This window comes from Apteryx mantelli, chromosome 9 (assembly GCF_036417845.1).
Source record: "Apteryx mantelli isolate bAptMan1 chromosome 9, bAptMan1.hap1, whole genome shotgun sequence".
NCBI classification, from domain to species: Eukaryota; Metazoa; Chordata; class Aves; order Apterygiformes; family Apterygidae; genus Apteryx; species Apteryx mantelli.
This window is the reverse complement of record NC_089986.1, coordinates 28,423,344-28,442,760: the sequence shown is the minus strand read 5'-3', so window position 1 is coordinate 28,442,760 and position 19,417 is coordinate 28,423,344. Positions and strand designations below refer to the sequence as shown.

The following is a 19,417-nucleotide window of genomic DNA, read 5'->3' as shown; positions in this document are numbered from 1 at the left end:
TTTCTGTCCAAAAGTTACACTTGATATAATATTGGAATTTTTCCTTTGTAAAAGATGTATTGGCTTTTTCTTGCTCACTTCTCATGTATCACTTCTGGTTGCAACGTACAGTTAAAATGTTGGGTAGAAGTTTAGGTATATCTCCAGCCATCTAGGCAGCCCCATGCAGTGTTGTACCTTCTCATGTTGTACCCTGAGCAGTGTTAGATTGTAAAAAGCATGGAAATATGTGGAATTTCCACTAAGGGCTCCAGCTGGAGTTAATCATGCCCCCAGAAGTGTTGAGCATGGTCGACACTGAGAGTCTGAATTCAAAAAGCAACCAGTTTGGCTTCCAGGACCACCTAAGTACTGTGGTGATAGGCACTTCCAAGTGTCAGTTGACTCAAACTTGCTCCCTTCCAAGGTGTTGCTCAGCCGTGTCTCCACTGTGCCCCGATATCATGTTAGCTCTGCAGATGCCATCTTTTAAATTAAAGTCGAAACCATATTTCTGCTGCTCTGTCTTTAAAGATCAAGTGATGCTTATATCTAAATATATGATTGGTCATCTTTGATTTATGTAAAATTTCAGTTTGGGTAATTCTGTCTAGCCTTAATAAATTTCCTTAACAGTTTTTGTTTGTGTATTACTTTATCTTAAACAGCTGCTGTGTAAACAGATATGTTGCAGCATATACAATATACCACATCCAGATCTTTAACACAAATCGTTTTTGTTTTATAGGGTTTTCGGTGAATGCCTCATCCGAGCGGCTCAATATGGGAGAAATAGAGACTTTGGAAGACTACTGAGCATGTGCAAATCAACTGGCTTTTCCTGCATCTGTTAACCATGGATTCTCCGTCTTGGACACAGTACTCTCCACCATGCGTTCTTCTCTGCCTCGCAGTGAATCACAGAATCAATCATCTCAGGCTGCTTCCTCTAGCCCCAGCAAACCCTTTTCTGCCCAGGACTGCACAGGCGTTGTTCTTACCATCAGCCTATAGACGTGTGGACTTTGTTCCAAGTCCTGGGTGGGTGGGAGATAGGATTTGTTCACAACAAGGCTGATTTGGGCAGCAAGCTTTCACTGTGCTGTGATTTCTTCTGCTGACATACCTGGAAAAATTCGATTGGGATTCTGCAAACAGTTGTTTCCCTCTTCTGGTTACTCTTACCACATCCAACATGTGCAGTCATGGAGAGAGAGAGGGAGAGAGAGAGAGAGTTTGTGGTTAACAGATGTTGGTCAAAACCAAAATGCCACACAGATACTGACTTCCGCGCTCCATCAGGGCAAGAGGTGCTCTCCCAAGCCAGGAGTTGCATTCATAAGCTAACCTTAGAACTGGCAACAGCAGGAGAAGGGTGGTGGTGGGCGCAGTTTAGCTTGGGTTGGTTTGAAGTTGCACACCCCCTGCCAGCCCTTCTCAGCACATTATTTTTGGAGGGAAAGCTCGAGTCTGTCTTCATTAGGTGGTGATGCTGAAGCTGGTAGAGTTTCCCATCAGCATACTCCAGCCTTCCTGGAGAAGTGGGGACTTCTGGGAAAAGGAGGGTGGCATTTCTTCTCTTTCAGGTTGAATTTATCCCTTCAATGCTACCTTCTGAGGGTTAGGACCAGTTTATTTTGTGCTCTTCTTCCTGCAAATTTGTCTCGTTTAAGAGACAGTAGGATCTTTCCACGTGGAACTTTAGTCTTTGGTGAGGGTGAACACTGGCTTTCAGATACGTACCTGAGCAGTCTTGGCTAGTTGTCACTTCAAACAACAGAGCTTAGGTTAAAGGACAGAGATGCCCTTTTGTAATGAAAAGAGACTGGAGGGCGAAACTATGTGCACTGACAGCCCTGCTTATCTTCTACACCTTAAATTACTTCACACACCTTCACTTGGATCCGTAATGTTTAAGTATTTATGGAGTCATAACCTTCCTCTCTCACCAAAAGACTTAACACCATCCTCTCCTCTCCACCCACCCCCACACACCACAAAATAAAGAAAACTAAAACTGCCAAATGCACTTACTTCCAACCCCCTGGTCCCATCTCCCATTCCCAGAGGGTTATAACCTGCCAAGGGAGATAAGCTACAGTTTTGGTGGAGGTGTATGAAGGTGTCTGTCATCACTGCCTAAAGAAAACAGTTCGAGTTGCTAAAGAGCAGTTTGGCTTTGGATTTTATTTCGTTTGGTTTATTCATTATTTTTTTGGGGTCACCTTCCCCTCCTCCTCCTCCTCTCTCTTCCCCCTGCCCCCAAACATGTACAGTGACTATACAGAGACTGCTGCAGACTTGTATATAGTTTTTGGATCCAATAGCATGGAGAGACTTGGAACTGTTGGAAATCTGGTCTCCCTGTCTCCTTGCTTTGTAAATTCATAAAAGGGGGAAGAGGGGTAGTTAAAATGTTTACAAAACTTTAAACTCCCTCTGAACTTTTGCCAGTGTGGGGGGGGGAGGGAAAAAGAGAGAACTTAAATAAAACCTGGTTGTATTATATCTGAGAGCAAATTTTCTGCTTGCTTTTGTCGAAGCTGAGTTTTGAGATAATTCCTGGTGCTAAAACTGACCCCAAACTCGACTCACGTCAGTTTTCATCAAGAAACAACAAGCAAACACACAGGATGTGGAGCAACAACTGCTGCTTTATTCCTTCCCTGGTGAGGAATACCGGTGGGTTTTTTCTACTTGATAATTTTAGAGTTCAAATAAACACCAGTAAGTTGAGATTGGAAAACTTTGACAAGAAAGCTTTGATTTCTTCCCCCCTCTCTGTGTACAGAAACATGTGCATTCACACTCATGTTGTTTATACAGGAGAGATCAAGCTGTGGCCGGTTTTCTGTTATTAAAAACACACTCAGCCAGTAGTAAGTAACCAGTAGTCAGTAACCACCCCACCCACTCCAATTCCCTTCCCTAAATGAGAGGTTTATCTCTCCCCTCTACTGTAATGTCCACAGAGACACCTTGTAGGCTGCCCTTTCCAGACAAAATCCTATTTTCCTTTTTTTCTATTTGCTTCTTGGTTTTTTTTTGTGTGTGGAAAATCCCAGTAAAGGTTGCTGATAAATGTCCTCCTTCCATTCACATGTCCACAAATACTGAGTCAGTAAATAACTAACCAGTGCAGTAGTTTTGCCTTATGTTTAGCTGCTGTCTTGGAGAACAGTACATGCTTACGTTGAAAATTTGACTTTGTTTAAATATCTTAATTTGTTAGTGCATAAGTATCTTGCTCATGGGTGCTTTCTTTTTTCTTTTCTTTTTTTTATGGTTTGATCTAATTTCTACAATCTAATTTTGGAATACTCTTTACTGTGTAACAAGTAAGCAAAAGCATGCTAATTTGCAGCTCAGTCGGAGAGGATGAAGGGAACAATTTAGCACTTGCTAAATGAAAAGGTAAAAAATACAGGCGGGGAAAATGTGCACTAATTTGTCGAACCCAAGGGACCCTGCCTGGCCTCAGCGTTGCAGATAATGGACCAGTAGGGAAGATCTTGTTCTTAAATATTTTAATATTCTGACTTTGCCTTTAGTCCAAAGGTAATACGCTGGCACTTTCGGGCTGCGTGCTCAGGTGCCTGCCCTTCACCGCCTCTTTGACAAAGAGGGCTGGTGTCGAGAGTAGCGAAGGCTGTTTGGATCAAGAGGGGTGGAAAAATAGAAGCTTCAACTTTGCATCTGCAGCCCATATATATTTGTGCTAGACTTGCGTCTGCTTTTCAGGCAGGACACGAACCTGAGGAGCTAACGTGGCCGCGGTCGAGGTTTGAAAGATAACGTTGAATCTGCTGGAGATCGCTGAGGTTTCTTTTGAGCACGTTTCAGCAAGTTGCTTCCTAACTTCATTTCGCGGCAGTGGCAGCGTTCTGGCCTCCTTGTTTTTCCAAACTCCCCTTGCAGCCAAGTGCTTTTGTAAAGGATTCGACTAAGCAGCAGCCTTTGAAAGGACACCTGAACTGTGTCTGGCTGTCGAGGAAAGCCAAAAGTCAGATCTTTTACCAGAAAATCATGAATCTGAAATTTAAGACAAAACTATTTGTGCCGTATTTTCAGAGTGTAAAGAACTGGCATTGGGAATGTTTATGCACTTTAATTGCAAATTCTCCTTCTGAACAGAAAACATGAAGTATTTCACCCTCATATCAACTTAAAAAAAAAAAAAAAAAACTAATTCTTCTGTCCTGTGATAAACTGGAATGTTCCCCATATATACTTCATCCTTTCCCAAGACCTTTGTCAGTGCCAGTGTGATTTCAAACAAACCTCAGGTTTCTCTGCTGTTAACTCTTCCTTAGTCCATTTGGAGGAGAGAGAGAATGGCCAAGGCTTGCAGGAAGAAAGTGTCTGTTCAGCTCAGACCTGAGGAAGGTGCTGGTCTTGTGCCTGGCAGAGGAGAGTCTCCTGGAAGACTATTACCAGGTTTTAATAGGCAATTCTGCCAAAGGAGAGCACACACGGCTCTTGGTCTGCTGCTGTAAGTATTACACCCGGAAAACAAGGATGCCACGGATCTGCTCTGGCTCCGTTTCAGAGCATTTTAACCTTAAAGATTGAGGCCCTTGTTCTTTCCCCGTGCCCACCCTGGAAAGCCCACCGCTGCCCCACACGCGGAGGAGACGGCAAAGCCCTCGAGCTGCGTGCTTGGTTTCGGGGTTAGCTTCTCTAAGGAACCTTGTGGTGGTTTGTGCGCGCCAGGGGATGGCCTTCCTCGGGGAAGGAATTTCAAACGCATCCCCAAGGCCTTTGGGAAGGGCTAGCCAACAACCGCCCGCGTGTGCACTGGCCTGGCGGGGCGACGGGTGCCTAACGGCTCGGCTGCATGTGGGTTTTTCGGCACAAGCTGTAGAGGGTGGAGCCGGCTTCAGGAGGAGGTGTGCTCTAGAAGCCGGCGAGAGCGAGTCTCTGCTGGGCTTTGCACTCGCTCTATCTACTTGCTGTTGCAAAGGGATTTTTTCTTTTTTTTGACCTGACTGGACAAAGTTTTTATTATACTAGTGAAATTTCCAAGTCATTTAATACTTTGAAGAGTTTTTAAGCGTTCCTGCCGACGCCTTTCCTGCAGAAAGCCATGCCCTACCGCAGAGCCCTTCGCCTGGTCCTGCTAACGCTGTGCGGCATCCTGGTCCCTGCGGTGCTAGCAGGTAAGGATCTTTGTTTGCATCTAAAGTCCGAAAGAGCAGGAGATCTCTTACTAATCTGCCGCCTCCTCCTCCTCCCCTTGCATACCTCCATCCTCCTCTCCCTAAGTATTTATCAAATTATAATTGAATAATGTAAGCTAGCTTTGGAGTCCGTGGCTAGTGTTGAGTAAGAATATATTCCCATCCTGAAAGCATGTTTCTGTTAGGAAGATGTTATAAATCATTTGCGATTTTTCTTAAGCTGAACGGCAATAGCGCCTCCGGGAGCGTTAGTGACAGTAGATCGCAGCATGGAGTGCTCCCTGCGGTTGATGGGACAAGTTACCTGTCTGCTTTTAATTGCAGGAATAAGTTACAATCACGAAAAGAATTGAAACGCTTTCTCTAGCTAAGGCATGTGTGCCGGTGTCTGGTTCCTTCTCTGCTTTCTGTGACAGCAAATCACTGCAGCTGCAGTAAGTAGAAACGGATTTTGAGAAAGAAACATGGAAATGTCTATGAAAACATTTAGCTCAGTCAAAAGCCAAGTTGTGCATCTAAATTGTTTGAGTTTCCATGTAGGAATAGGTATCGTGGGGCGCTCAGCGGTCCTGGAAAGGTGCTTCGTTCAGACTTGAGCTCTGCGGTGTTTTACTCACAGCCAGAGCAAAGGGGAACGGTTAGCATGAGAGGTGCCTGTTCCGTTAGGCGCTGTTTTTTAAGGCGGTTGTTAGCGATTTCAGCCTTCTCCGCTTGTGCCTTAGTGCAGTTACGCTGGCTAGAGGGGAACTGAGGGCCTGGTTGGCAGCGAAAGCTGTCTAGTCTGACCTGGGTTTTACAGGTGAGGGAAAACCAGCTTCCAGCCAGACTCCACGGATAGGCTTTGAACACAGGGGGTGAAAACTCGCTTCCTTCAAAGCCTCTTTCTTTAAATGCTAGTAAGGCATGAAAGGATGGCTCGGGCCACGCTAACAGGCAAGAGCACAGCCCTTGTTTTCCTTAAATTCTTGCCCTGGCTTCCAGGACCCGGAGCAAGGCTGGATCGCAGTTCCCTCGCAGTTTGTTCTTAGCACCTCGCCTCGCAGGAAGATCCTGGCCAGCAGTCTCGCAGATGAAATGATTTCTTTTTGAAGGAGTTTTCACACAAGTAGGGGAATTCATTGCTGCACCTAGCAGGAACATCTGCAGGCACAAGAACAGAATCACTGTAGCTGGTATTTCCCTCCCACATTCCCCTTTTAAGACATATTCTTGCTGGGGAACCTTTAAAGTAACTAAGAAATGAGCACTTATAAGTGGGTGTTTTCCTTCTCAGACACTGAGCTTTGATTTTTTTTGTATACTGGGACATTAATCATTTAAGCACACAATTTCAGTTTGCAACTTGTACTCACAGAACCCGTGGCAGTGCTCTTCCCCAAAACCAGGTAAGGTTTTTTCTCAACTGTTACACTCTACTTCCCCATGCAGAGATTGATTCACTTCTAGCGAAGCCTTGGTCTGCTGCTTCTCGGAGCTAAAATTTCACTCAGATTATCTTAAATTTCCTATGTTCAGTGTGTCCTTGCTCTCAGACCCCTGCCTTGCCAGCACTTGCTTTATGGCTAGGCTTTGCGGCCATGGTTTGTACCAAACTGGTGCTTCTCTGTATATCACTTTGCTCCTGTGAAATATCCCAAGTTCACGTCACTTCTTGACAGCGGAGTGGGTGCAGCAGGGCCAGCAGCTCTCGAAGAGCCTGGTACTGACGACTGCAATATTCAGAAATGGATCCTGGGGCATGGGAGAGACTCTGCTTTCTCTCAGTTGCCTTGTAGAGGTCTGAGGCCCTCTTAAGCTTGTTCTTCTCTGCTACCTCCAAGTAGGACATCGGGGAACCAGTGTGTGTTGTAAGCCATCCCAGGAGCAGAACAGTTTGCTGCTGCCATAGAGTGAAGAGTTACCTCTCCCCAGTCCAGGGGTTTTTAGTGCAGAGTGAAACTTTTTCTGCATTTCCCCCCCTTAGAAAAGGAAATTTCCTGCCTTGCACCAACAAAGAAGGGAAGGGCATACAGACAGCGTTCTGGTCTCTGTGTGTATACATGCAGCCCTGCCTTTCTGTAAACAAGTTTGTTTAACATTCATCAGCACCGCAGCGCGCTGGGCTGCTCCACACTCGCGCTTCCAGCCCTCGCAGCATCACAGGCTGCCCTTTGTGCTCCCTATGAAGGCCTCCTTTCATCCCTGCGCTGGCCCCGTGCCCGGCGTGGCTACCTGGCGCTGGACAGCCTGTTGCTGGCCACGGAGTTCACCCAGCCCCTGCCCTTCGGTGTCAGCACCTCTTCCTTTCCATCGCAGAGGCCTCCAAAGGAGCCAAGTGGAGTTTGCCTCAGACCAGGGTGCAAGTGGTGGCAGTCGTGCAGACCTGAGGTCCTCAGTGACTCTTCCCTTTTTTAATTTTGTCACAAGAGTGACTCAAAGCCACGTAGTACTGAAAACCTTTGTTAACTGCTTAGGAGTTTAGCAAGACATGAAGGATCTCACTGGCAGCGGAGGTCTCCCATCTGTGCATGCTGTCAGAGCACTCTTGGGGTGCCACTGGGTTGTCCACCTTGATCTGGCTTCTTGCCCAGCCCATCAGGTTTCCTGTGAGACCATGGAAAAAGTGAATTTCTCCAAGTTACTGAGCTCTTTCCAATGTCACGTTTGTCAAAGATAGAAAAACAACTGAGTCTTTAACCCTAGTTGTCCACAACACCTAGGTGCAACAGAAATTACAGACCCAGTTTAGGAGCTTTCTGCATACCCAAATCCTTCCTGCTTCCGTTTTCTTCCAAACGGAAATGGCAGAGCTGCAGCACAGTGGGACTGGGAAGAGTTGATTTGGTTCTGTGAGCAAAACCAGTTTCAATTCAGATAATGGGTTCAGAGCTCAAAGAGAAGTGGAAGTTAGCAAAAAGCCTTTGCAAGGCCTGAACTTCTGAATCCGGTGTATATATTGTATCCAAAGTCTGATGTGGGCTTGTGAACCTCTTCATTTTGAGCTAATGTGGCAGTACGTTACTCCAGTAGCATTTCTCCTCAGGAGGCATATCAGAAAAAAAGAAACATAGCAGGAGATAGTATTCGTTATGTGACAGGAGAAGACCTTGTCCAAGGACAACTTTCTGTAGTGACTGATGCATCTTTGTTCCCAACAATAATAAAGTTATTAGGAAGTTTTATAGTTGAAGTACTAGAATGAGAGAAGTAGTAAATCAGGCAAAAGTCAGGCAAACTTCTTTCTTAAAAAGATGAAGTTGTTCAATCCAGTCTGTCCAGACTTAGAACAAGTCTTAGTAGACCATTGCTCAAACTTGCTTGGCACTGAGACTCATAAATTACTGACACTGGTATCACCTCCTGGCTGAGGTTATTGGGTTGGAGGTGGAGAGTTTGCTTCAGAAACTAGAAGATACCTTTTGCAAACTACCCCCTGCCCCTGCACACTTTTGTAACGGGTGCAAAATAAAGCTGCAAAACTCTGTAGTTGGGAATAAAAGCCCCCAAGTTTTGAGGAGGATGTGAATTTTGGGTTATCAAGTTAACCTGTAAATGGTTGTAACCGAAGAAACAGTATGCAATACTCAGGTTAAACTGTCAGCCCTTGCCTCCTCACCTGGCACGTGAGGCCTCCTGTTGAGGCTCTGTAAGCATCAACTTGCCACCCAGTGGAGGAGGAGAGCACAGTTATCTCCTCCTGATGGGCTGTGAGGTTGATGAGGTGCCAGTGAAACCAGCTTGTGTGAGAAAGAATTGGTCATGGTGGCTGATCTCCAGCAATGAACAAATGTTAGCTGGCCACATCTGCCTATCTTGAGGTCTTCATGGGGAAGGTCTGGTTGTTTGGGGTATCTCAAAGGAACCTTCAGGCTTGATCAGCTTCCTCAAGAGCTACCCCCTGTGGAGATCATCAGGTGTTGTCTTGTAACCACTGAGTATCTGAGCCACCATGGGCTAAGACATCACTGTGGATGGCTGACCCCACCTCCTTCTCACTGAGCAGGGAAATAGCAGTTTCATCAACTTGCCTTTAGGGCCATCCCTTCTGCACCTTGCTGCGGTCCATGTAGCTGAAGTCATGGCACATCCCTACATCATTCAGAAAACTTATGGTTTATTTCTTTGTAGTGTAGTAACTGGTATTTCCCCCTCCCCCCCCCACCCCTTTTTTCTTCTTTTGGCCTCAGCCATAACTAACCTGTGCTGTAGAGGGGGAGCATGCGCAGTACAGTACAGAGGATATTTCCCTAGAATAAGACTGTTTGTAGCATCAACGTATGGGAAGGAAGAGTGCCATCTTCCACGTGGCCTGTTGTGAAGCACTGGAGTACTTTTAGTCCATGTTTTTCCAGGTTCCATCTATGCCCTGTAAAAAAAAAAAAAAAAAAAAAAAAAAAAAAAAAAATTAAGATTGTCTTAAGTGCTCCCAAAGGGTATTTTTTTACCAAGCGTGTTTTAATGGTCCTCTCTGAAGTGGCAGTTACCCTCAGTCTGTGCTCTGCTGTCGGGACAGGGGTAACTCTGGAAGCGAGCTTGTCTGAGGACTCACTGCACTACGGAGTCGATCCTCTCGCCTGTTGGATCGCCCCAAACTGTGGCCCCGAAGCCTTGGTGATGGTGGGGTTTACCCGTGTGTGGCAGAGCAGCCCCGTGGCCACCTCTCGGTGACCATGTGCAGCCCCGGAGTTACTCCAGGGAAAAGAAACCACCTGAGGATGCAACATAGATATTCCTAGAGATTGGACATTCCTATCCATGCCAGCACAGCTAATGCATGTCTCTATAACCCCAAAATAAGCATCTTGTCTTCTGATGGATGATATGTTTTGGGTGTTTTTCTTGGTAGTTCTTTATTTCTTGCCGTTTCCCAGTGAAGGGCTGCTGTCTTGGAGGAGGCGCGACTCGGAGGCGTTGGCCATAGTGCAGAAACTGCACCTTGTCACAGTCAGGAGGGTTGTAACTACGTGGGTAGAAAGGCCTGTGCTTTATGGTGCTTTTTCTCTTTTAGATCATCACGTCCTTCACTTTTTTTAGGTCTGCCAGACTCCTGCATTGTGCGCAGGCAAACTGAGCCCAGGAAGGAGAGCGAATTGTGATGATTATGCTGAGGATCGGCAGCAGAGCTGGGAGCCAGCTCTCTGGTATCGGGGTGCTGAGCCTGCACCTACCAGCCTGTCCTGTCAGGGTACCAAACGGGCAACTAGAAGAGGCTCTTGGGTTCCTGGATAGGGGCATGTCCTACTAATAGTGTTGTGTGTGTTGTCTTTTGACACCTAACACAAACTCAGTTCTTCCAATTTGCTTTTCTTGCTTTTACCAAAGGTCTGAAATGGGAGTGCGGCATGTAATACTGCTTCTTTAGAGGTCTGCTCTCCTTAGCCAGGTTAACTCGGAGACAGTCATGGTGTTGAAGAGGGCCTGGATTGGGGGAGCTGATTTTTAAAGAAGCCAGCTGGATGTGTGAGGATAGTGGGGTGGATGGTTGGGCTTTTTCTTTTTCAAAAGGGTGGCAATGGGGGCATGTGAGGACATGAGCTGTTAGTTTAGGAGGGAAAATCAAAGGCAAGTCTTTTGGAAAGAATACTGCTAGTAAAAAGCAGACACCCTCCCAGGCGGCAGCAGTTTGCTCTGGAGAGACCTGCTGGTTGGCAGCCTTCTCCGGGGATGGGGCTTGCTCGGCGCTTTGCGTCCCTTCTCGTGTGCCTGGTAGCACTGATGGGCCGGAAATGGAGAGGGGACCCGGTCGGTAAGCCTTGGCCGAGTAGATCGCTTTCGATACCGTTCAAATGTAGTATTTCGCTTTATCATTGGTGCATGCGCGTGGTTGTGCTGCTTGTTCTGAACCAACAACTGCAGTTAGCGAGGCGCTAGAGGAGACTGAAAGGAGGTGTGTTTCCCTTAGTCACTGCAGCGCTGTTAAGGTAAAACCACAAGGACTCGGGGCAGAAAACTCATGTTTAGCACACTCTGCTCTTTCTCTGAGAGTGAGCTGAAAGCACGTTTTAATCAGATGAGAGAAATTAACCAAATACGTATCCAGAAGCCATCCAAGACTCTGTCCAGGTCTTAAAAATCACTGAGATCGTAAACAAATTAAACTGTTTCCTCTCTACTTGGCTATTAAAAATAAGCTCTGTGCCCTGGTTTGAGAGTTGCGATAACTCTGTCGGAAACTAGCTGTACCAGGAGTAGGAGAGACGTTCTGCAACTGGTGGGTCTGGCTAGAAAGGAGCCGTCGCACCACGGTTCGAAGGGGTAGCGCTCCCAGACCCTTTGAGCACGGTGTGTTGGGAAGACTCTGTCCAGGTCCTATCGCCTCCCTGGACGGTGTCTGTATCTGTTTGTCTGAGCTAACACCTTATCACATGGTCAGATGTGAAGGCTACGCCTGGCTATTTTGGCATGGGAGAGAAAAACATTCTTGGGAAATGCAGCGATGACCTCCTCCCACCACGTCTCCTTCTCACCAGGTGGGAATGGGCCCGTGTTGGTGCTGGCCCCAGTCGTGTTGACAGAGCGAGGAAGGTCATAACTAGAGTGTAGCTCTTCTGTATGGAGTATCTCCACTTGCCAAAGCAGCCTAGAAATGGGGTTTCAAAAGTGTTGGGTACATATTGGTCTGTGCCTAAACCAACAGCCTCCTAATGCCACCATTGCTAACTAAATAGCCCCAAATCTGCTAGATTCCTTTCCCTGTTGATTTAACTACAATTTACCCACTAAATTCTGTGTTTCCTCTTGATCCGTCCTCTGGTAGCCAAACCACAGAACTTGTAGAAGAGGGATCCACTGGAAATGGCACTTTCTGGAAGAGCCCTTGGATGGGATGTGAGAGTCTACAGCGCTGCTGGTCGGTTTTGCAGGACAGGCCGAGCAGGGCCCTGCAAAGGGCCTGAGTGTTTCTGGGGAGCCATCACAGTGCCCAAAACTCTCATGTGCTCGTACCGGCGACCCGAGATGCCACCTCTGGTGCAGTGACTGCAGGTTGTACCAAGCTCGTGAGGACATGGCTATGCACTGCCCTTTCCCCCTGCTGACGCCTGTACTGCGGGGTCTCTAATCCAGCTTCTCCCCTGGGTGAGCCAACCAGCGTGTGCTGGTGTTTCTGCCTGCCTTAAGAACAAGCGTGGGCCTCGGAGCAGGTGCTCATCTACCTCTGTTGTTGCTCTTTGGGCCAGTGTTAAGTCTGGCTGCTGCCTCAGTGAAAGTGCAGTAACCTGTATCGTTGTAGAAGGGACTTTCTGAATCTAGTCTGGAACGCTGTTGTGTTCCCGAGTCTGCAGGCAGCCTGGGATAGCTCCAGGCAAGGTAGGAGCTTCTCTGTTATCCGAGCCTTGCGGTAAGTCCTAGCAATGGGTTTGCAGAGCCAGCGAAGGTGAGTGTTTTGGGGTCAGCCCTTCATTTCGTGTGGATGCAGGGCTTGCAGCGCGTGGTGGAGCCCATTAACACTGATTCCCCAGAGCTTTCTCCTCCCATGAAGTGCTGGCTGATCACAGGAGGAAGGGGGAGGACTCCAGCGCCGTGAAGCTGGTGCTCGGACTGCCAAGACGCGCTGCTGCCACCTCCCTTGCTGAGCCAGGGAGAGGCTGGGGCGGTGCTGGGGCAGCCAGGCAAGGATGAGTCTTCAAGCGTCTGATACACTGTGACACGCGCTGCCTGGGTGCCTGGATAACCCCTCATCCACCACCCGGACGCGGTGTTGCGTGGCAGTGTATCCCACACCCCCGTTCCCCCGGGCCAGGCGGTCGCCCCGCTGAGCGGGCCGGGGTGTGCGCAGCCCCCGGGTGGCCGGGCTGTTTGCTCTGGCTGCTCCGCCGGCCTCTTTCCCAGCCCGGATCTCCGTCGTGTCGGTTCGGATGGGCCCTGGCGTCAGATGCCGTTCTCTTTTCATTTTTTTTTAATTTTATTTTTTTCCGCCCCAGTGCGACATTCCCGGCGGTTTCGGCAGGGAGCTGAGGAATGTCTCCCGCTCGGGCCGGGGCCCCGCCGGGCCCACCCGAACAAGACGGGCATTGACGGGGAGCGCTCGCCTCGGCCGCACGCAGACAGGGAGGGCTCTCTGCTCCCCTCCCCGACCCCACAGGGGGAAGAAATAACAGGAGGCGAAGCGTAACATCAAACGGAGCGCGGCTCCCCTTTCATCTCCCCCGGCCGCGCGGAGGCAGGGGAGGCCGAGGCTCGGGGGGACCCGGCCGGGGGGCTGCGTCCCGCGCGGCCCCGGCTGCCGACACGGGCAGAGGGGCCCTGGGATGCTCCGGTGCGGGCTGCTACCGCCTGGCGCAGGTGCCTGCCCGGCCAGCAGCAGCTCCAGCCCCGTCCCAGGGGCAGCAAACCGGCGGTGGGTGTTCGTCCCGGGCCTGTTTTCGCACTGTTGCGGGGAGCTCCCCGCTGTCCTGTGTTGTGCAGGGTTGTGCGGTTGTGGTCTCGCGAGCTCCCGGGGAGCCCCTTCTCCGGCCTGGCCTCCAGCAAGCCCAGCTCGGTTTTCCAGCCCCCTCGTCCTTCCCACTGGCTTCCTCCTCCCCTTCGTACTTGCTGGTTTCCTACCCGACCAGCTGCCCCGTCCACTGCTGCACCCTCAGCCGCTCCGGGGGTCTGTGCCCTGCCGGCCGGCGCCCTCGCAGAGGGGATCTGCCTCTCCTTCGCCTGCCTGCAGACAGGGTTTCCCGACCCCCAGGTCGCTGTCTGTCTGTCCGTCCTGGGCGCTCAGCGGGAGCCCCGTGCATTCAGCCCGGCGCGCTGCGGCCGCCTCCCCTGTCGTGCCCGGGAGTGACAGCGCGGCGCTTGTCTCCCAGCAGAGTACCCGCAGGGGCCGGTGCCCACGCTGTGGAACGAGCCGCCCGAGCTGCCCTCGGGAGCCGGCCCCTTCGACGCCGCCACCACCACCACCGCCCGCCTCGCCGACGCCACCGCCTTCCCCCCCTACACCGCCGAGCTGGAGCCTGAGGACACCACCCACCTGCACCGGCTCGACGCCGGCGACGGTACGCGGGCTCGGCGCGAGGGTGGCGCGGCGGCCTGGGAAACCCTCCCTGCCAGGTCGCTCTTTAGGGGCCCGTCGCCCCTCGGGGGAGGGCTGGGGCGTCGCGGGTGCCCTGTCCCCACCGCGGTGGCACGGAGGCGAGCGCCTGCTTCGCTGCCCCCTTCCCGCCGGGCTGCAGCCTCGGTCCCGGTGGACGCTGTGCTGCCCCTTACCTGGCGCTGCCCCCCGGGCTCCCCCGTGGCCTCGGGGAGGGGTCTCGGCCGCGTGGGGAGACGGGACCAGGGGCTGCGCGGGAGCCCTGCAGGACTCGGCCCTGGGGCCGGGAGCTTGGGGGGGGGAAGGGGGGTGATGCCCGCTGCCCTCCCCGGTGTGGCCGGCCTCACACCTGCCCTGTCCTCTGCCCCTGCAGGGTCGCTGGGGCCTGGAGCCATCGGCGCCATCGTGATCGCCTCCCTCCTCGGCACGTCCGTGCTCGTGGCTTTGGTCGTCATCACCCTGAGGAAGTTCTCTGCCTCCTGAACCCAATAAAAGCTTTTTCCGTACCACCACCCGCCCGTCTCCTGCCCCTGCCAGTGTCCGTGCGTCTGCCCGCCTGCAGCTCCGCAGGGGGAAATGCTGCTTCCAGCCCCCAGGCTGGGCAGCAAGGCTGCGGCTCCCCAAGCGCTCCTTGGTGTGAGGCCCTCCGGGTGCCCTGAGCACCGGGACCCGCCGCGGCGGGCGGCTCGGAGCTGGCAGCGCCTGTCCCGCGCTGGCCGCCTGTGACAGCGTCAGGCACCATCTCGCGCAGCTTTCCTCGGGGAAGGGTGTCCGGTTCGTGTAACCCACCCCTGCGCTGCCCAGGCTCACCCAACTGCGAGGAAGCGGCGGTAGGTGCGTGGGGGAGGAAGAAGAGGCAGGCGCTGTGCTGGTGCTGGCTTGCTCAGCTGTATTTCATCACAAGGAAAACGAGACAACGAGAAGGTCCTTTCCGTCGGCCGAGGCAGCCGGCCGCGCGGGGGTCCAGGCCCGGCCCTGTACAACCCTTCAGACCACTGCAATGGGGGCGTGCGGGGCTGGGTCTGAGGAAAGGCGCTGGCTGCCACTTGGTGCCTGAAAACGGCACAGCTCGTGCCTGGGATTCGGAGTAGTAACAAGTCCCAGCAGAGTGAGAGGGGCCTGGAGCAGGTCCCGGGGCTCGGTGGTGGGTCGCAGGGCAGCCTGGAGTCCTTCTGCCCCAGGACACCTGGATCAGCCTAGCGATCAGCCGGTGAGGTAACGTGCTCTGCCAGGTGAGCGACTGTTCCTGCACGGTGAGAAACGCCCTGGAGAGCCGTGGGCGCCGCAGGGCCTGGGCTGGCTGCTGCTCTGCAAAGCCAGAGGGTTGGGGATGGGCCGACCTCTCGGGAGCATTAGGGCTCCCTGTAGCTGGAGCTCCCCGGCATTTTGCATTAGAGAATTTGCAGCCGCTGCAAGGTCTGTACCCTGAGCTGGAAGTTCGGTTGTACTCGGAAAAGTGGCTGTGGGGTGTTGTTGTGGGGTGGCCTGACTTGGGGTGCATCCCCTTCCCGGACACCAGCCCTGGCCTGGGTGCTGGTGGGAGGCCGGGAGCCCTTGGCTCACATGCGCCCTTCCCGGTGACAGCCCAGGGTGTTACAGGCGGCTGGGGCAGGTACAGCCCCACAGGCTGTTGCCACATGCTGCCGCTGCTGTGGTGGTGGCACCAAGCAGGGTGCGAGGAGTGAAACCCCTTAGCTCTCCCTTCGCTTCCCGGCAGTACAGCCGCGGGGCGGCAGCAGGGCTGATGCTGGTCCGACTGTCCCGGGGCTGCGGCACCAGGATGCACAGGCCTGAGGGCAGCCGCGGCCTTGCTCGCCCTCCCCACATCACACACCCCACCTGCAACCTGTCCCCATCCCCAAAGCCAGCCCCCGTCCGGCAGCCGCGGCGGTGCTGCTCCCTCCCAGGCGGCTGCGGCGGCAGAGGGCTGCTCTCCGTCCCTTCTTCGAGCACAACCCCGCGCTGCCGGGTGGGCGGCCTGTGCGCGCGGTGGCGCGGGCCGCAGGCAGCGCCTGGAAGACTCCTTTGCAGCGTTGCAGAGAGGTGCCGAATAGCCGCAGTTCCCTGAGCGGCGCTGGCTGCAGCTCAGGAGCAGCCCAGCCTGCCCGCGGCTGTAGCCAAGAGGGGGCCCCGCGGCCGTGGCCAGGCGCGGGACTGTTCCAAGAGCAGGCGGCTGCCGCAGCGGTGCTTCGTGCTCAACCCAGCCCCCGGCCGGTCTCGGTGCTGTGCCCTGGGCTTCATGCGATGCTCAGTGCCACGACCGGCGGGAGCGATCATCCGGCTCTGCTGGCGACAGGGTTTGCTTATATACACGGAGGTGAGCCTGTGCACGGAGTTCGCCCGCACGGCTTGTGCACACAGCTAGGTAATGGGGGTTGCAGGCATGCAGGCAGCGCTCGCTGGGCCTTCCCGCCGCTCTCGGGATGGGCTCCGGGGTTAACATCGCCTCTTCAGCTCGAGCGGTCTCGTGCAGCCCCGCTGGCCGGTACCGACCCACCTCGCACCCGGCAGAGACGTGTGAAAACAGTTTGCACGAGGTCTCTGCTGCAGGTTGCTCGCCTGGCACGCTGGTGCTCCCGGTGTCCCTCGGCGGCCCCGACACGGAGACCTGCGCGGCCGCTCCATCCCCAAGCAGGGGGCAGCCCAGGGAGGCCGTAGCGCCGTCCTCGGCAGTGGCTCTGGAAGAGGGGGTGCTGCTCTGGGAGCTCCCCGATGTGCTGCGAGGCTTTCAGGAGGGCGGCAACGTGGGTCGGGGCTGCGAGGCCGGGCGTTGAGCGGCGCGGGGCTGCGTTCAGGGCGTTTGAGAGCGTTTGACTGGGAGCGGATAGAGGGTCGACCCTCGGGAAGGGGCCCCGCGGCTTCGCGGCAGGACGGGGCTGGGAAGCGGGATTCCTGGGGGACGCGTCCCAGCCCTGGTGCCGATGGCCTCTGCGAGATGAGGCAAGGCAGCTCCCCGCCTGCTTCCGCCCCCTGAAGCGCAGCGTTAGGGGAGCCCCAAGCTCAGAGGCGCGTCCTCAGGCGTAGCTGCAAGCGCTCGGCCCGGGCGATGCTCTCCGGAGCTTTGCAGCACGTCTGGGAAGGGGTTATTTGAGCCGGACGAAGCACTGGTCTCCCGGGCAGGATCAGTGCTGCGGAGAACGTGGAGGGAGCCCAGGAGCTAGAGTCTGGTTGTTCAGGGGTGCTCAGCCTGGCACAGCAGGTCCCGCGCCACCGCGTCCTCCTGGCCGGCAGCCTCCGCTCTCCGCCCTCGCCCAGAGCCAGAGGCGCTCCAGCCTCCCGGGGACGCCGGCGGTCATTGGCGATTCCTGCTGCCCAGTTTCCTCCGCTGGCTGTCATCCGACTTGTGCACCCGGAAGCACTCCTTCAAGTTCTGGGCTCGGATTTTGGGGTTCAGGATCTCCTCCCCCATAGAACTGGGGAACCAGCCCCTCTCCTGGTCGTGCAGACGCTCCCCAAATATCCAACCTGGGCAGAGACAGAGAAAGGGATAAATCGGGGAGGCCTGGCCCTTGCGCCCGCGCTGGGACAGCTGCGTGTGAAAACGCCCCAGCGCTGGCGGTGCTTTCGGGAAGCCGCCTTTAGCGACTCGGAGGCCTGCGCTGGAGGAGGCCCAGCTTGTAAACGCAGCAGGAGGCCAGCTTGCCTACGCAGCACCGTGCTGGGACATCTGGGTAAAGGGACGCGAGTAAAAAGCAGACGCCCTGCCTCCCGTGATCCTCCTCAGCTTCTCCCTGCCGCCACAGGAGCGATCCCCGGCAGACACCCAACGCGACGGAGTTTCCCAGCCAGAAAAGCGCGTGCCGTGGGGACCGGCACCAGGCGGATGTGAAGCACCATCAAGGTAAGAACAGCCCTGGGTAGGGTCAGGGTGGCTTTGCCGAGCATCAGGAGAGGGAGCAACTCCCTTGGCTGCAATGCCGGGGTCTCTCCCCGACTGTCCTCCAGCAGGGACCCTAGGCCTGGCCCCTCGCCCTTACCGTCGTCTGTCTTGTCCAGGATGTTGAGGACGTCTGCCAGCTCCAAGGACAGCTCGTCCGGCTCCTGGGCCACGTACGGGTGGACGCACTGGATCTGCGGGCAGTCTGCCGAGGGACAGGGCGAGAGTGAGGGACAGGCAGGCAGGAGCCGCGGCGGGACCGCAGGGCTGAGGTGGGTGTAACGCTCTGCAAACGACGGGCTGAGGGCCCTGGAGGGCAGGTGGAGCTGAACGTGGCCGAGCCGTGGAGGCCAAGGGGCGCCCCAGCTGCGGGGGCTGGAGAAGCGTGTGGGTGAGCAGCTTCCTGGGTGCGCATCTCCTGCTGCCGGGCACCCCAGGAGCAGCTTGGGAGGGATGGGGAGTGCTGGCACAGCCCCGGCTGGAGGGGAGCGAGGTCAAGGCCAGGCACAGGGACGCGCGGTGTCAGTGGTGGAAAGCCGAGGGGAGCCCGGGGAGAGGAGACTGGGGGACAAGAAGGTGCTCTGGGGCAGGGGCGAAGAGCTCCCCAGGCCCTGCGTCGTGTCTCTTACCAACAAGCCTGGATGTAAATGAAACGAACTTGGTTCTCCGGTTCGGGGCTAACGAAATCATCCAGCGCTTCATCTCGCTCCTGGACAGGGAAGACAAAACGAGGCTGTGAGCATGAGACAGTCCTAGGCACCCTGGATCTCCCAGGCAGCCCTGCGCTCCTCATTCCTCCTCTCCCAGCCCTTCCCTGCCTGTTCCCCTGGGGACGCTGTTCCCTGCCAGCGACGCTGGGCCCGCAGGGGACTCTCCTGGTGGCCATGTGGAGGGGAAGGCCCAGGTTAGGGCAGATGTGCCGGTCCGTGGGCTCGTGCCATGGCCCCGGTGTGCAGGTCCCCGCGGGCAGCAGGGTCTGCCTGCCTCCGGGGAGCAGCACGGCTCCCGAGGGCCGGCGGCAGCGAGAGCGGCCCGGCCTCCTTTGAGCCCTGGGCAGCAAAGGCAGCTCCTGGCTCGGGAGATCAACAGGAGCTGTTTTTCCTGGGGAAACGCAGTTAGAGGAACCATCTATTCCCGCAGCTGCTGTGTGGGAACGTTTCAAGGGCAGAGCGGATGAGTTCATTTGCAGACTAATGTTGCAGGATATCAAGGGCACCACTCGCTTGGCAGCGGGTGAGCCGACAGAGCCGTGTGAACGCGCCGCTAGATCCAGCGTGCCGCTATTAAACGCGAAACCCTGCCTGCAGCAGGAGGCTGAAGGTTTCACAGGCGCTGGAGCAGCCCAAGCGCCGGCGCTCCCTCGAGGCCTCCTCCAGCCCTGCTCGG

The 19,417-nt window shown here is 54.4% G+C and overlaps 3 protein-coding genes across 12 annotated transcripts in view; 2 read left to right on the top strand and 1 right to left on the bottom strand.

Moving 5' to 3' along the window:
* Window positions 1–2,499, top strand: part of GIGYF2 (GRB10 interacting GYF protein 2) — an 80,239-nt gene extending 77,740 nt beyond the window's left edge. For all 10 annotated transcript variants that reach the window (XM_067302024.1, XM_067302023.1, XM_067302026.1 and 7 more), the window contains one exon: window positions 728–2,499. In XM_067302024.1, coding sequence (XP_067158125.1) covers window positions 728–795 — 68 coding nt within the window. In that variant the 3' untranslated portion in view covers window positions 796–2,499. The remainder of the gene's footprint in view (window positions 1–727) is intronic.
* Window positions 2,500–2,598: 99 nt separating this feature from the next.
* SNORC (secondary ossification center associated regulator of chondrocyte maturation) lies at window positions 2,599–14,646 on the top strand. Its single transcript, XM_067302027.1, has 4 exons — window positions 2,599–2,661; window positions 3,721–5,138; window positions 13,931–14,119; window positions 14,528–14,646. Exons 2-4 carry the CDS (start codon window positions 5,066–5,068, stop codon window positions 14,635–14,637), a joined length of 372 nt encoding a protein of 123 aa, XP_067158128.1. The 5' UTR covers window positions 2,599–2,661; window positions 3,721–5,065; the 3' UTR covers window positions 14,638–14,646.
* Window positions 14,647–15,034: 388 nt separating this feature from the next.
* The window catches only part of NGEF (neuronal guanine nucleotide exchange factor), a 40,359-nt gene continuing 35,976 nt past the window's right edge, over window positions 15,035–19,417 (bottom strand). Inside the window, exons 13-15 of the mRNA XM_067302194.1 lie at window positions 18,661–18,740; window positions 18,132–18,236; window positions 15,035–17,619 (exon numbers count right to left, since the gene is read on the bottom strand). Of these exons, the coding sequence (XP_067158295.1) occupies window positions 17,447–17,619; window positions 18,132–18,236; window positions 18,661–18,740 (358 nt within the window). The 3' untranslated portion in view covers window positions 15,035–17,446. The remainder of the gene's footprint in view (window positions 17,620–18,131; window positions 18,237–18,660; window positions 18,741–19,417) is intronic.